General features: G+C 33.6%; 1 protein-coding gene across 1 annotated transcript in view; it reads right to left on the bottom strand.

Annotated features, from left to right (window-relative positions):
- LOC120351162 overlaps positions 1–14,926 on the bottom strand; it is a 48,017-nt gene extending 33,091 nt beyond the window's left edge. Inside the window, exons 1-2 of the mRNA XM_039427427.1 lie at positions 14,798–14,926; positions 14,092–14,247 (exon numbers count right to left, since the gene is read on the bottom strand). Coding sequence (XP_039283361.1) covers positions 14,092–14,247; positions 14,798–14,875 — 234 coding nt within the window. The 5' untranslated portion in view covers positions 14,876–14,926. The remainder of the gene's footprint in view (positions 1–14,091; positions 14,248–14,797) is intronic.
- Positions 14,927–15,174: the final 248 nt, after the last annotated feature.

Here is a 15,174-nt window from a genome sequence, read left to right as displayed (position 1 = left end):
TGAAGACAGTTCTTTGCTGACTTATTTGGCTTTACAATGTCACTTTTTACTTTGTCTACAGATTCGACACAGTACTATTAAAAGAATTGGGATACCATAGGCTTATTCCACCGACAGGTTACAACTACTTTTAATTAGATCCCAAGCAGCCTCACATTTATTTTTGCCACTATTTATTAATGTACTTTATAGGAAGCTTTGGCATTAGACATTCTCTTGTATACTCTTTCTTCAGTGCTATCAGCTGGGCTTTAACTACATCACTACCGGTGCTCTTATAAAGAAAGTCGAGAGACAGAATTTTATCTTTAGTCTTAGCAAGGTTTGGGGTGTACCACTTTCCTTTTGTTTTAACTACTCTATTTCTAGTATTACACTGTTTTGAAACCAAGTAACAATTAAGAATGCTGGTCAAGGAATTAAAAAAAATATTAAACATTGTCGAACAATGAGAACGGGAATTGTTTAAGTTTTTCCAATAATTGAGTGTCCAGTCAACAACCCTCTATTATACATGCTCTGGTTAGGCTCAATAATTAGGTTTGTCTCATTTTCCAACATTCTTTCAGGTTTTGTCATGACCAGTACTTCTGAAAAAGGTGGTATGAGTTCCTCTTCAATTGTAAACAGTCTTATTTTGTTACAAACTCCCTATTCTATTGTTTTCTTTTCCTGGTGATGATTTAAATGCAGATATTCATTATCAAATTTAATAACATTCCTGGAGATAACAATTACAAATTTATACTCTCTCATAAGATCTAGGCCTATTGAGCATAAGATCTACGCCTCCCAATGTCAGCTGAATTTAGTTTTCCTTCTGTTTAGTGTTAATTAGTAATTTTGCTACTGACTTATTTTTCGTAGGTACAAATTTACAGTATCTCTTCGAATGTCCTACTTTTCCACAGTTCCAACATCGATTTTCACGTTTTTGTTGCGGACACCATAATTGTATATGTCCATTCTCTCCACACAGCCAACACTATAAATTGTTGTTAGTTTGTGTCACCTTATCCGTATTTTTAGTATTCTACTCTTGCGAGTTGGTAGTACAGCATGAACTGCTCTCTTAGCAGCATCCAATGTCAGAGCTTGAGTGAGTGCAGACCGCATATTAAGATAGTTCCCAATCAACAATGACCTCTTTACTTCGTTATCACGAATCCCATCTATGAATGTTTGCGTGGCTGAATGTTGGTGAATATCGACTGGTGCAGAGATATAAGCGATTCGAGCCAACTACTCTACATCAGATCCAAGTTCTTGCAAAGTCTCACCATTTCTTTGAGAACGACTTCTCAGTTGACACCTGTATACGTTCTGTAAGTGGCCATCCCCATAGCGTTGTTCTAGTGCTAACATTAATTTATCAAAATCTAATTTTTCACTTGATAAAGTTTTCAACAGGTTAGCAGCTTGCCCTGTCAAGGCTAACGTCAAATGTACAGTTCTCTCTTTATTGGTCAAATTATTAAATGTACCCGCTGCTTCGAATTGTATTTTGATAATTTTCCAAGAATAATGACCATCGTAGTTTGGTGGTTTTACTTTTTTTCATTATTTTTCTCTATTGTATTGTTAGCAGCTAACGTTGGAAGGTTACTCTCATCATTTATAATGTAGCCTAATTTTCCTCATTGTTGATGCCATCATTTGAATCAACATTAATCTCAGTCACCAACCTACCTAATTAAGCATTGATTGTTAAAATGTGTTTATTTGTATTATTAGACAAGACCTCAATTGTATTATTTAAAAGATTCATATCTCCCCCTACAACTTCTAATTCATTTTAGATTTGCTGCCCTTGTTGAATTGAATTATTACTCAAGTCTTCTATTTTATTGTTCACAGCATTCATATCTTTCCTTACTAAATCTATGCTTTTTCAAATCCCTGTTTCAAGTTTTGTCCCATATCAGATATAGATTCTAGCATACCTTCCTTAAGTGAATTTACCATCTCGTTGAATGCTTCTACCTCCATTTTCGATTTTTCGAAAACTTTTCTTTCTCTTGGTAACAAATTTCTAGCACTATATTCTTTTTCTAAGGATTCAATCTCACTTCCGACACCAATGTTGTAGATGAGCTTTTTAATTGTCACTTTATTAAAAGTTCACATATTAAGCAATATCAAGATAAAATAAAACATATTTGAACATCTCTCATCAAAATCCAACTTAAAACTCAACTAGCTATTTTCTCATAAACAGTTCGTTACTAAAAACAATTACCCTTGCAACCGGGTCCACATGATTAGTGTAAATGCAGGCCTTGCCTATATGAATATGTTTTTTTACTTTCCTTGCCCTATTACCATAGGTAAGGAAAGTATTGCTTTCCAAAAAAAATTAAGGTACCCTAATTTCAAGTTTTCTATACGTTTTAAGGTCCCCTGAGTCCAAAAACATGATTTTTGGGTGTTGGTCTGTGTGTGTGCATGTGTGTGTGTGTATGTGTGTGTGTGTATGTGTGTATGTCTGTGAACACGATAACTCCATTCCTAATTAACCAATCGACTTGAAATTTTAAACTTAAGGTCCTTATACCATAAGGATCCGACAATAAGAAATTCAATAAAATTCAATTCAAGATGGCGGAAAAAATGGCGTATAATTACTAAAAAACCATGTTTTTCACGTTTTTCTCGAAAACGGCTCTAACGATTTTCTTCAAATTTATACCATGGATAGCTATTTATAAGCCCTATCAACTGACATGAATCTTATTTCTGGGAAAATTCCAGGAGCTCCGTAATATTGTTGAGAAAAATGGCGGATAATGACTGAAAAACCATGTTTTTCACGGTTTTCTCGAAAACGACTCTAACGGTTTTATCCAAATTTATACCATGGATAGCTATTCATAAGCCCTATCAACTGATATGAGTCTCATTCCTGAGAAAATTCCAGGAGCTCCCGTAATATTATTGAGAAAAATGGCGGATAATGACTAAAAAACCATGTTTTTCACGATTTTCTCAAAAATTACTTGACCGATTTTTTTCAAATTCATACCCTGTATAGTAATTTAATCAGCTCTATCAACTGGCATTAGTCTTTTTCCTGGGAAACTTATGGGGGGTCCACCCCATCCTTGAGAAATGGACTTTGTAACCTCCTTCTCGTGCATGAGGTAGGTAGGTAGAGCAGTTTATAAAAGAACACAGTCATAGTCGAGATATTTCATCTGTAGAACAGCTGTTTTGACGACTTTTGAAAAAATAATCGAATTTCACAATTTACACAAAGGAAAAAGTACTCTGAAAACAATTATATATACACATATAAAGTAGTCTGATCGTAGTTGCAAATATTTTGCCGCCAATCGTCATTATATTATTCCCCTAAATTAATTATTCTCATCAAAGAATGAGGCTTACAGTTCAATGAGCAAGGAAAGTTGTGTGCGTGTACCACACCAGATTTTTCCACATTGATTCTTATTCTGTATTCCAATAATATTCATTAACCTTGTTTGTAATATTGTTTATACTTTTTTCTCAATTTGATTTGTTAAATCTTGAATTATTCAGCTTTGTATTGGAGGGTTGAGTGTAAGACAGGGCCGGCTGCACCCTTACTCCGCCCTCCTAGGTAAAAATATAGGCAGCTATTCCATTCCATTCTCTCTCAGTTTGCTCATTATCACTTCTTTTGTATATTTAGAATTATTAATATGTTGAATTCATTTTATTTTGTAATTTCGCAATTCTGTAATTGTAATGTTTATAAATTCAATAGGTTTTTCAATACCTGGCATGTGATAAATCAATCAATCAATCTTCCTCTTCGTCTCATCCTCCCATTCCCCTCTCACACTCTCTCTCTCTCTCTCTCTCTCTCTCTCTTTCTCTCTCTCTCACTCTCTTGATAATTAATAATTTTCGAAATGCTGAATTGCAAATAAATTGGATAATTAACATACGTTATAGGTGATACGTTATAGGTTGTAATCTCTTCTATATTAGGTTTAATTTATACCATGGATAGCTATTCATAAGCCCTATCAACTGATATGAGTCTCATTCCTGAAAAAATCCCAGGAGCTCCGTAATATTATTGAGAATAATGGCGGATAATGACTAAAAAACCATGTTTTTCACGATTTTCTCAAAAATTATCTACTATTGGAACAGCTCGAACAACGGAAGCCATGTGTAAAGGATTATTAATAGAACAGAAGGGTAGGTAGTCTGTTCATATGCTTATATATGGGCTGTGTTTCATTTAACGTTATCTCAGACATTCATTACTAAAATATTTCAGTACTCAATTTACTACTTTTATCGTTATTGCAACTCCCAATAGTTAATTATCTATACTTATAGAATTCTTATCTCACTGATCACAATTACTGGAAAACTACTGGATGGATTGCAACAAAACTTAGAATATAGCTTCCTTATACGTCCTAGGTGCTCACTAAGAAATCTTTTGGCGATATTTCAACTCTAAGGGTGGGTTTTAAGGGTTTAAAGTTCGTCTAATAGCATGTATATATTCTCCTCCTCCCAATCTCTTAATTATAATTGAAATGTCCATATCATATGTTACTATAGAGCTATAATCTAGAGAGAGTACCTATTCGAAACAGTTGATAACTGGTGACCAATTAATAATTTCATTAGGTTGGCACCAAGTTGAAGAGTTAATTAAAATGCATTTATCGAGAGCAAATTGATAGGGCACTGCTGCTTCAACCAGAGCTATTCCTGGGAGTATGGATAATTTTTATTTTTCATAAAACAAAATTTTATGACGGGAGTTGCTTCTATCAATTGATCCTATTCTATCAAGACTAATTTTGTTTGTATATCCGACAGATCGCGAAAACTGCTTAAAGGAGTATTTTAAAAACTTCAGAAGTGTCCGTTGTGGAATCTGTTTGTAAAGAATGAGGAAATTCGGCCAAAATTTAACTTGGGCAAGAGAAAGGGGTTATTTATTGAAACGGCCAAATAGCTGTTGTTGCTTTTCCTAATGTGAAAATATCTTGCATAGTAAGGTATCATGTAAGGCGCTTTCCCCATGAATCAATTATTCCCAAACATTGATTGTTTTACCAAAGAAAATATAAGGTGCCTTTCGATAAAAATATTGGAGAATATGTATAACAATTCGTTGACTGTCAGTATTCCTCATTAATAGCATCAATGCTCCCTTTTCAAAGAATGCTGACACGTTGATGTGAATCACACTATAATCTAGTTACTTTGGATCAAATGAAGAAAATAATATTTTATATTTGATTACATAACTACATCACTTTATCTATCAAATGATTTGTTCTTAAATTTTCATATACATTAGAACTTCTACAAAATTTTTATTTGTGAACAAATCTTCAGTATTATACATGAATTAACGTTCTTGGTAGAGAGTTACTGGGTAGGATATTTTTGATATTCTTTCCAAAGAATGGACATTAATATGTCCAAAGCTCCGCCAATTTATGTAGATGCATTACAATATTATCTTTATAGTTATTCCAAATTGATTTTTTTTTTAAATCATTGTACAGTTCAATAATTATTCTCTTAGTTTATGCTATGTGAATTCATTTAAAACTATGCTGTACTGTAAGCTATTGTATGAGTGTATAAGCCAGTATATATTGTGATCTACATAAATAAAGTACTCAATCAATCTCTCGCTCACTCTCTCTCTCTCTCTCTTCTCTCTCTCTCTCTCTCTCTCTGAATAAACAATGAAAAATATTTTTTGTTTCAGAACAGCTAACGAGCAAAACAAAAGTTGAAATGTAAAAATTTCAGCTCACCGATCCCAATGTTGAAGAAATGGCAAAGATTGAAACTTCGATCACCCATTCCAAGAGATAAACTCCACAAACAATGTAGAAATAATGCATCAAATATGCAACTACACCAATATTACAGAAAATTCAGAAACCTATCAACTTGAGTTATACAAGAAGAAAAAAAAACAACATTTTTCTCACATGTTTGGAAACTTAAGAGAAGCAAAACAGACATGGAAGGTGATATGTGAAATAACTGAAGTTCAGAGAGCAAGAACACAAATCGAACAACTGGATATACAAGTGAGAGAATTGAATTGGGAGAGAATAATGGAGATAATGCGAAAGTTTGCAACGAATTCTTCAAAAATATTGGATCTGAACTGGCACAAAATAATATATTAAGCAATCAACAACCTGCAGACGAACCTACATTTACAAATACTAGAGTATGTGAGACAATATTTCCCACATCAGTAGATTAAGAAGAAATAATGAGAATAATCAGCAGTCTCAAATCAGACAGCGCGTCAGGCCCAGTTAATTTCAAACCAGAGCTCTTCAAACAGAACAGTATAGCTCTTGCTAGACCATCAACACTCATTGCCAACAAAATCCTAGGAGAAGGTACTTTTCCTCAGTGTTTGGAGGGAGCTGTTATATGCCCAATTTTTTAAGCAAAGGACAAGAAAGATTCGAGCCGTTATAGACCAATATCACTTTTAATATATTAGCTTGGTAAAAATTTTTGAGAAATGTATCAAATCAAGACTTATTAACTTCCTTGAAAAAAAATAATATTTTATCACCAAATCGATATGGCTTTAAATCAAACTATAGAATGGGATCTATTCAAAATTTACTTGTCAAATCGAACCCAGAGTGTCAGAATCAATGGACAAAGAAGCAGCAAGCTCAAAGTTGAATATGGAGTACCGCAAGGTTCAGTCCTTGGTCCAACACTTTTCTTGATCTATAGAAATCCTCTGTGCAGTATGGAAATTAAAGGCAATATCACCACCTTTGCAGATGACACAGCTCTTTTGTTTTCAGGACCAACGTGACCAATAGCATGGAGTAAAGATGAAACTGGATTACAGAAAATCTCACATTGGCTAGATCAGAATCTGCTCACTGTTAACTTTAACAAGACCCACTTTCTGACTTTCCCACCTACACAACATGGACAGCCCACAGAAAACCTTCCAACAGTCAACTTTTCCAACACCACGGCATTCACTATCCACAGAAAACCAACAATAGAATACTGCGGTATTATACCACATTCTTTTCCACGCTGGGTCCATCATTATAGATCACCTCTGCAAGAAGCTAAGAAAAATAATATTCAAGTTCAACATGCTGAGAACATATTCATAGACGAGAACTGCATGAGGATGATCTATTATTTCTTAGTTCAGTCTTTGCTTGCCTATGGAATTGTATGATGGGGAGGACCAGACTACATTCACCTAGACCCCTTATGAAAGTACAAAAACTAATAATTCAAATCATTAAGCAGGAGCCACCTCGTTATCCGTCAGACCAGCTCTACAATGAGTTTGGTGTTATGGACGCAAGACAACTCTATTCCCTAGAAATTATTCACAAACTACACAAAAAACCAAGAAAGCTTTCAAAAGAGAAACCACTGTCATAACACAAGAAATAGAAGCCTTCTTATCACGAATGTGGCTAGGAAGGCAACATACCAACGATACTACAACCATCTAGTATCAAAACTCCACAGTTAACTTCCTGTACACATCAAGATAATAGAAAACTCAAGGGAATATAAATGCGCGGTTAAAAACTGGATCAAAACAACTGGGAGACATAATATAGAAAACATAATTTCGAACAATATGAGAGCTCACTTACCCAATGTATTTGCCCCCCACTATAAATTACTACTACTGTATTACTACCACACCTGCTCTGGAACATGGGTTTCCCTTAGTTGAGTAGGTTAATTTTTGAAAAAAGCAATTTATTTATATTTTTAGTAAATTTCATATATTGTAATTTTGAATATTGTGTACATTTTATTGATCAGATTGCTTATTTGTATATTGATGGAAATAGAATCTATCAGTATTATTATTATTATTAGGGTGGGGCTGGATGCGTTTCAATCAAAACTTGCAATAGTCTGTTAAAGAAGTTTCGAAATAAGTTCAATAATCAACTAAAGTACATGAAAAGTGTTTTGATAGAAATATGATGGGATGGAAAAAGTGCAAAATAGTTAGAAATTAACCAGTTGTGGATATATTACAAAATTCAACCCGAAGTGTAAAGTTCTACAATTATAAACTCAAAGTTAGTTAATTGGCACTGACTGTAAGAGAATAAGGTAGGAGTATGAATATATTGAAAATTTGAACTTTACGAACAAATATCACTATTTATCAAATACGAATAGAAAAGGATTACCGTATTATTCACATAGATCATGAACATGAACAATTAAACTATTACGTGGGCTAGTGTGTGCTGTTGATGAGACAGGTAATATCAAATATACCGTTCTTGGTAGAGAGTTACTGGGAAGGACGTTTTTAATATTCTTTCCAAAGAATGGACATTAACATGTCCAAAGCTCCGCCAATTTATATAGATGCATTACAATATTATCTTGTATAGTTATTCCAAATTGATTTTCTTTCTTATATCATTGTACAGTTCAATGATTATTTTCTTAGTTTATGCTATGTAAATTCATCTAAAAATTTGCTGTTTTATAAGCTATTGTATGAGTGTATAAGCCAGTATATATTGTAATCTACATAAATAATCAATCTCTCGCACTCTCTCTCTCTCTCTCTCTCTCTCTCTCTCTCCTCTCTCTCTCTCTGAATAAACAATGAAAAATATTTTTTGTTTCAGAACAGCTAACGAGCAAAACAAAAGTTGAAATGTAAAAATTTCAGCTCACCGATCCCAATGTTGAAGAAATGGCAAAGATTGAAACTTCGATCACCCATTCCAAGAGATAAACTTTACAAACAATGTAGAAATAATGCATCAAATATGCAACTACACCAATATTACAGAAAATTCAGAAACCTATCAACTTGAGTTATACAAGAAGAAAAAAAAACAACATTTTTCTCACATGTTTGGAAACTTAAGAGAAGCAAAACAGACATGGAAGGTGATATGTGAAATAACTGAAGTTCAGAGAGCAAGAACACAAATCGAACAACTGGATATACAAGTGAGAGAATTGAATTGGGAGAGAATAATGAAGATAATGCGAAAGTTTGCAACGAATTCTTCAAAAATATTGGATCTGAACTGGCACAAAATATATTAAGCAATCAACAACCTGCAGACGAACCTACATTTACTGAATAAACAATGAGAAATATTTTTTGTTTCAGAACAGCTAATGAACAAAACAAAAGTTGAAATGTAAAAATTTCAGCTCACCGATCCCAATGTTGAAGAAATGGCAAAGATTGAAACTTCGATCACCCATTCCAAGAGAAACATGAACATGAACAATTAAACTATTACGTGGGCTAGTGTGTGTTGTTGATGAGACAGGTAATATCAAATATTAAATCCAAAGAATCATGAGAGTCATAGGCATTATTGAAATACAGTTATTAACTACCAAACTGGGAAATGAGAAATTGTACTAAATGCGATGATGAACTCCCCAATGATGGAGAATCGGTCAAATGCAACGGATGCGAACAACGAATGCATTTTTAATGCTCCGGACTTCGAGAAACAACTTATAGAGGGATGTCCGGTCAGAAAAAACTGATTGGCGTTGCACTGATTGCCGTGGAAAACCCAAATCACGAAACGACTCCGCATCATCAATGGAAAACACTGAATTCAAGACTATACTGAACCAAATTTACGAGAGATTGGATATGATGCCAGAAATAAACAAGCTTAGGAATATGAATTATATAAGTTAATAGATTTTTCGACAATATGCATGTAGCTTTGCTTATCCCCAACAAAACTTTCATATCATTACTGGCTGAAGAATGATTCTTATTATTTACAATTAAGTACAAATCTTTTTGTGATAATATGGAAGGGTGAATCTTTCCATTTTCACAATACAAAATTGAATCAATTATGTCGTTAATTTCATCATCCAAAAGCTCTAAAGTTACAGAAATAAAATTTACAATTTGAAGTTTTTCAATTGAATCCAAAGTTTCGTTTGTAATTTTTTCAAAATCTTGTTAATAGAATTAATTCTCTTGATATTATAATTGTACTTTTTTATTATATTTTCGTTCAAGGCAATGTTTGCTTCTTCATTTTTCACTAGGTGCAATTCATTATTTTCAATTTTCTTGATAATATCATTAAAATGAGCTTTATCATCAGCAGTCATCAGATCGGTTATCCAAGAGATTGCGTTTCCCAATCCATTGAATAAGCCTCTATTAATCCGTTCACTGTGTGACATGTCTTTATGAGAGATTGATTCTAATTTTAAATACAATTTTTTTGGCTAATTTTTGCAAAGAGGATACAATGTCATATGAGATAGAAGAATTTCCAAGTCTTCCTATCGAATAGAGAAGAGAAATAAGTTCAGTCTGTAAATTAGTTATATTAGAATAGTGGATGATTTTATAAGTGGATGATTATCGTCGATTGTCCAGTCTTAATCGGAATAATTAGTCCCGCTGAGTCAGTCAAGTCTGTCAAGTGGTACGTCAACACCAGAGCCGGAAGGCAAAGGACTAGTCCTATCATTATTTTTATCCGCATCTGAAACAAAATTTTTGGTTTTAACTATTCTTGGTCTCTTAAGTCTATTAGGGTGAAGTTTCAGAACTCCTCTCTTACTTTGATATTTATTTGGTCCAATTCGAGTAGCTAGGAAATATTTTGGCAAATGCTTTTTATTTTGGATATTTCTAACGAACCTTCCATTTTCTTCATATTCCGGTACTTTTTCACGATTTTTGTTCAGCTTTTCTGTTCTAGTATGTTTTTCGTTCTCGATTTGAGCTCTATTTATTTCATGTAACATTATAAGCTCCTTGAAATGTTCATTAGCGCTATGTTCTGTGATTCAGGTATAAGATTACCTTTCTCTTCAATCACTACTTTTGGTCAAAAATTGTCATTCATTCCTGACATTACACATGAACGAAAGTTTGACATGAGAAATTTAGAAAAAATAGAAAGCATTCATTTATCAAATGTTGATAGAGAAGAAGAGGACTTGTATTATCCTTGGGTCATCCACCCACATGTTATCAGTTTATCTGGTCTATTGATGATTATTGTTATTGTTATTGTTCTCTATCCTAAATTGAAGAATAAATTGTTTTTGTAGTAATGTTGATAATTCAAAGATTATTCATATGCCTTCAACTGTAGTATACGCTCCTCCAGCTCTATCTTAATTAATTGAGATTTTTGGTAATATATTCATAGCTTTTAGTCATTTTTGGAAGTACGTGGGCGAACTTGAATTTTTGACCGAGCGAAGTGATGTCTAAGATTCAAGTCGACGGTTTGGCTTTTCTCTTATTGTTTAAATGTTTGAATGTTGAAATGCCTATATGTTTATTTGTTGCGCATTTACGGCGAAACGCGGTAATAGATTTTCATGATATTCGACAGATATGTTCTTTTTTTAATTGCGCGTCGACGTATATACAAGGTTTTTAGAAATTTTGCATTTCAAGGATAATATAGAAGGAAAAAGGAGCCTCCTTCATACGCCAATATTAGAGTAAAAATCAGAGTATAGAATTATTCATCATAAATCAGCTGACAAGTAATTACACAGATGTGTGGAGAAGTCAGTCTATTGTTGTATTTCCATAAGGTCTATAGTTTCAATCAGGTACTTGTGGATGAGAATACTGCGTGAGGTCTACTGTTCACAGAACTACTAGTAGGAGGGAGGAGTTATGTAGATCAATAGTGTAATTAGTCATTAGTAATCACTTTTAAATTTGCATTGTCTTTATTGTCATGATCCACTTGGAGCGCCCGAACTGTCAGTCGGTGCTCAGCTCTCGTGGTGTTATAACATCATGTTATTCAATAAAAATCATTTTTTAAAAAACCTAATCTGAATTCATTTAAATCTATCTAACGTTGATGGAAAGATACATTTTCAAGATGTTCTATGTTTTTGAACGGGTTGTATTATAATAGTCAACTGTCCACCTAACGTTGATGGGAAGATACATTTTCAAGATGTTCAATGTTTTTGAACGGGTAGTATTATAGTCCACTAGACAGCTGATTTATGATGGATAATAAATTCTATATTCTGATTTTCACTCTAATATTGGTGTATGAAGGAGTCTCCTTTTTCCTTTTATATTATCCTTGAAATGCAAAATTTTCAAAAACCTTGTATATAGGCTACATCGACGGGCAATTTGAAAAGGAACATACCTGTCAAATTTCATGAAAATCTATTTTTCGCCGTAAATGCGCAACATATGAATATTTAAACATTCAAACATTTAAACATCAAAAGAAATGCCAAACTGTCGACTTTAGTCTTAGACCTCACTTCGCTCGGTCAATAATACTACTGAAATACTATTTTGAAAATGCTTATCTACGTACCAATGAAAACAGATACAACACCAGAAACACACAATATAGAACACCAGAATACTTCACTGAAATAGGAAAAGCTGTACCATGCATTCTTAATAGTCTACCGAATCATCCTACAACATCTAGACACTTACAGACAAGTAAAAATATAAATAAAAAATTACTACTCCACAATTCAATAGATAAGAATATCATTCTAACATTATTACCACGAGATAAGTCCAGAACCAATTTCTTCATGCCAAATTTCCTTGTGCTAGATACAGAATGGCCCAAAAACCTCGTACTTTCGTTCATTTTGCAGTTTTCACCTATATTTCCGCCAAATCAAGTAATTGGACAGAAAAAGCTGCTCTCGCCTTTTTTCAGATTATATAAAATTCTGAATAAAATGTGATCATTCAGAACTGTCTATAAATATCTAAATATGTCTGAATATATGAGGTGAGGCTAGAAAAAACCGAACTAGCACAGGTGGAAAAATAAAATGAATGCAATTAGGCTGAAAGTGGCCTGGCCTTTTAAATGACTCTTTCTCAACCTACTGCTCGAGTTTCATTCGCCTCCTGCTCTCAGTCTGCCCGTGGCGTCTGTTCTAAGTAGTTGACGTTTTGTCTGTGCGTTAGAAAAAGATTGAGTGTACAGAAAAAACAGCTTGTCAACATAAAATTTCTTTTCAAACATGGAAAATCTGCAAGTGGATCGTTTGTAATGTTGCAACAAGTGTACTGCGATGATTTTTCATCGCGAACACAAGTGTTTGAGTGGCTTAAACGATTAAAAGATGGCCGCGAAGACACAAATGATGACGCTCGCACTGGCAGACCATTGTCAGCAAAAACTAATGCGAACATTGGAAGAATCGGTAAGCTTGTTCGAGTATATCGCCGTTTGACAATCAGAGCAATGTCTGAGTTGACAGGAATTGACAAGGAAAGTTTTAGGCAGATTCTCCATGAAAGTTTCAGCATGAACAAAGTGTGTGAAAATATGGTTCGGCATGGATCCAGGATCCTACACCAAGACAATGAATGCCCCAGCTCACAATGCGTTGTCAGTGAAGACGTTTCTAGCCAATCACAATATTCTCATCGTATACCATTCACCCTACTCACCTGATTTGGCCCCCTGTGATTTTTTTCCCTAAAGTCAAGTCAGCTTTGAAAGGAACTAGATTTGAGAGTTTTGGAGCAGTAGAAGAAAAAGCGACAGAAAATAATGTTTGGACTTACCGAAAATAATCTGCAGCATTGTTATGAACAGTGGAAAATTCGTATGGAGCAGTAGAAAAAAAAGCGACGGAAAATAATGTTTGGACTTACCGAAAATAATCTGCAGCATTGTTATGAACAGTGGAAAATTCGTATGGAGCGGTGTATATACCAAAGAGGAAAGTACATTGAAGGAGATCATTATTTACATTATAATTTATTGTAAATATTGCAAAATACATTTTTTTATAGCATCAGTTCGGTTTTTTCTAGTCACAACTCGTATGGTTTTGTAATATATCTGTATTCAAATTGTTTGTTAAAATTCTTTCCTCAAATTGTTTTTTTTTTCAATTAAGTTTGTATCCTTTGTACAAATTTGCAATATTTTTCTCTTATGCAAATTCACAGAACTTGTGACTAAAGCGCGAGTCTTCTCCTATTCTAGCAACGCCAAAAATATTGTTGAAAAAAATATTGTAATAAACTTTTCTTGCTTTTTGACACGATAAAGAAATTAAAAAGGTTTCCTCACTCACTTTAACATTCTTATCTAGATCCACTGCTACTGTAAAAATACCACTGCAAACTAAATGTGTTCTATTTAATTTCCTTGCTTTCAAGGGCTCCAGAAAACTAACTGGTCCTCTCTTATCACAATGAGTCATATGGCTCAAGGAGACATCATAAGGCCCCTGAAAGTGAGAAAATTGTTAGAAAAACAATGTTCAAAACTGCTGACATCTCATTAGAATAGAGAATAACGAATATCAGAGTAAAGTTCAAATAGATAGCATTATTGGCCATTAGTAATAGTAGTAAATCATTATTATTGAGGAGATACAGAAGGCTGGATACATAGTTATTATGTGCTTTATTATGATAATCAATCTAATCACATTGTATTGTAATAATGTATCTGCTTTGTTGTTTTTAGTACTGTGTTTCAAGGAATATTGTATTGTGTGTTCTAATTTCAGTTGTCTCGTATATCGAGTATCATGTACGGTATATGTTATTTTGGCCGATTCTGAACATGTAATTGTTAAGTTCTTGATGAAATTCAATCTTTTGGTACAATACTATTCCAAGAATGTCAAACTATACATTTATATGATCCATGTTACGAAATAGGATTGAACTGACTTCCCAACTTAAGCAGCCTATCCGAGAATCCACTGGAATGAATAATTATTTGGGCGATTTTTTCTTATCTATTTAAACCATTTTGATTTGTTGACTCACCGCTATCTCTTCCCACAGAGCAGAGACTCCAATGACCAGAAGGCACAGATAGAATGTGTAGTTTATTGGCTTTGCCATTTTGTGAATCAAAATCGATTGCTCCAGTGTTGAAATTGGAATCAATGCAGATCTAGTTAGCCTTACGACTCATCAAATTATAATAATCACTCAAAAATGCAAGGATAGATCATGTTCAGCATGGAACCGTCCAGTAGGCTAACACAATAGACATTTCCTATTGATGTGTAATTGATAATATTTTGTGGAATTTTGATTTAAAAACAATTCACGTTTGATTCTGGCGAAGTAATTAAATTCAGGAAACATCCAAATTGATACTTGATAATAAACGGAAGTGAAGCGTGAATAGAATGATA

This window comes from Nilaparvata lugens, chromosome 4 (assembly GCF_014356525.2).
Source record: "Nilaparvata lugens isolate BPH chromosome 4, ASM1435652v1, whole genome shotgun sequence".
NCBI lineage: Eukaryota > Metazoa > Arthropoda > Insecta > Hemiptera > Delphacidae > Nilaparvata > Nilaparvata lugens.
Note: the sequence above shows the minus strand (reverse complement) of the source record. Positions and strands in the feature narration are given on the sequence as shown.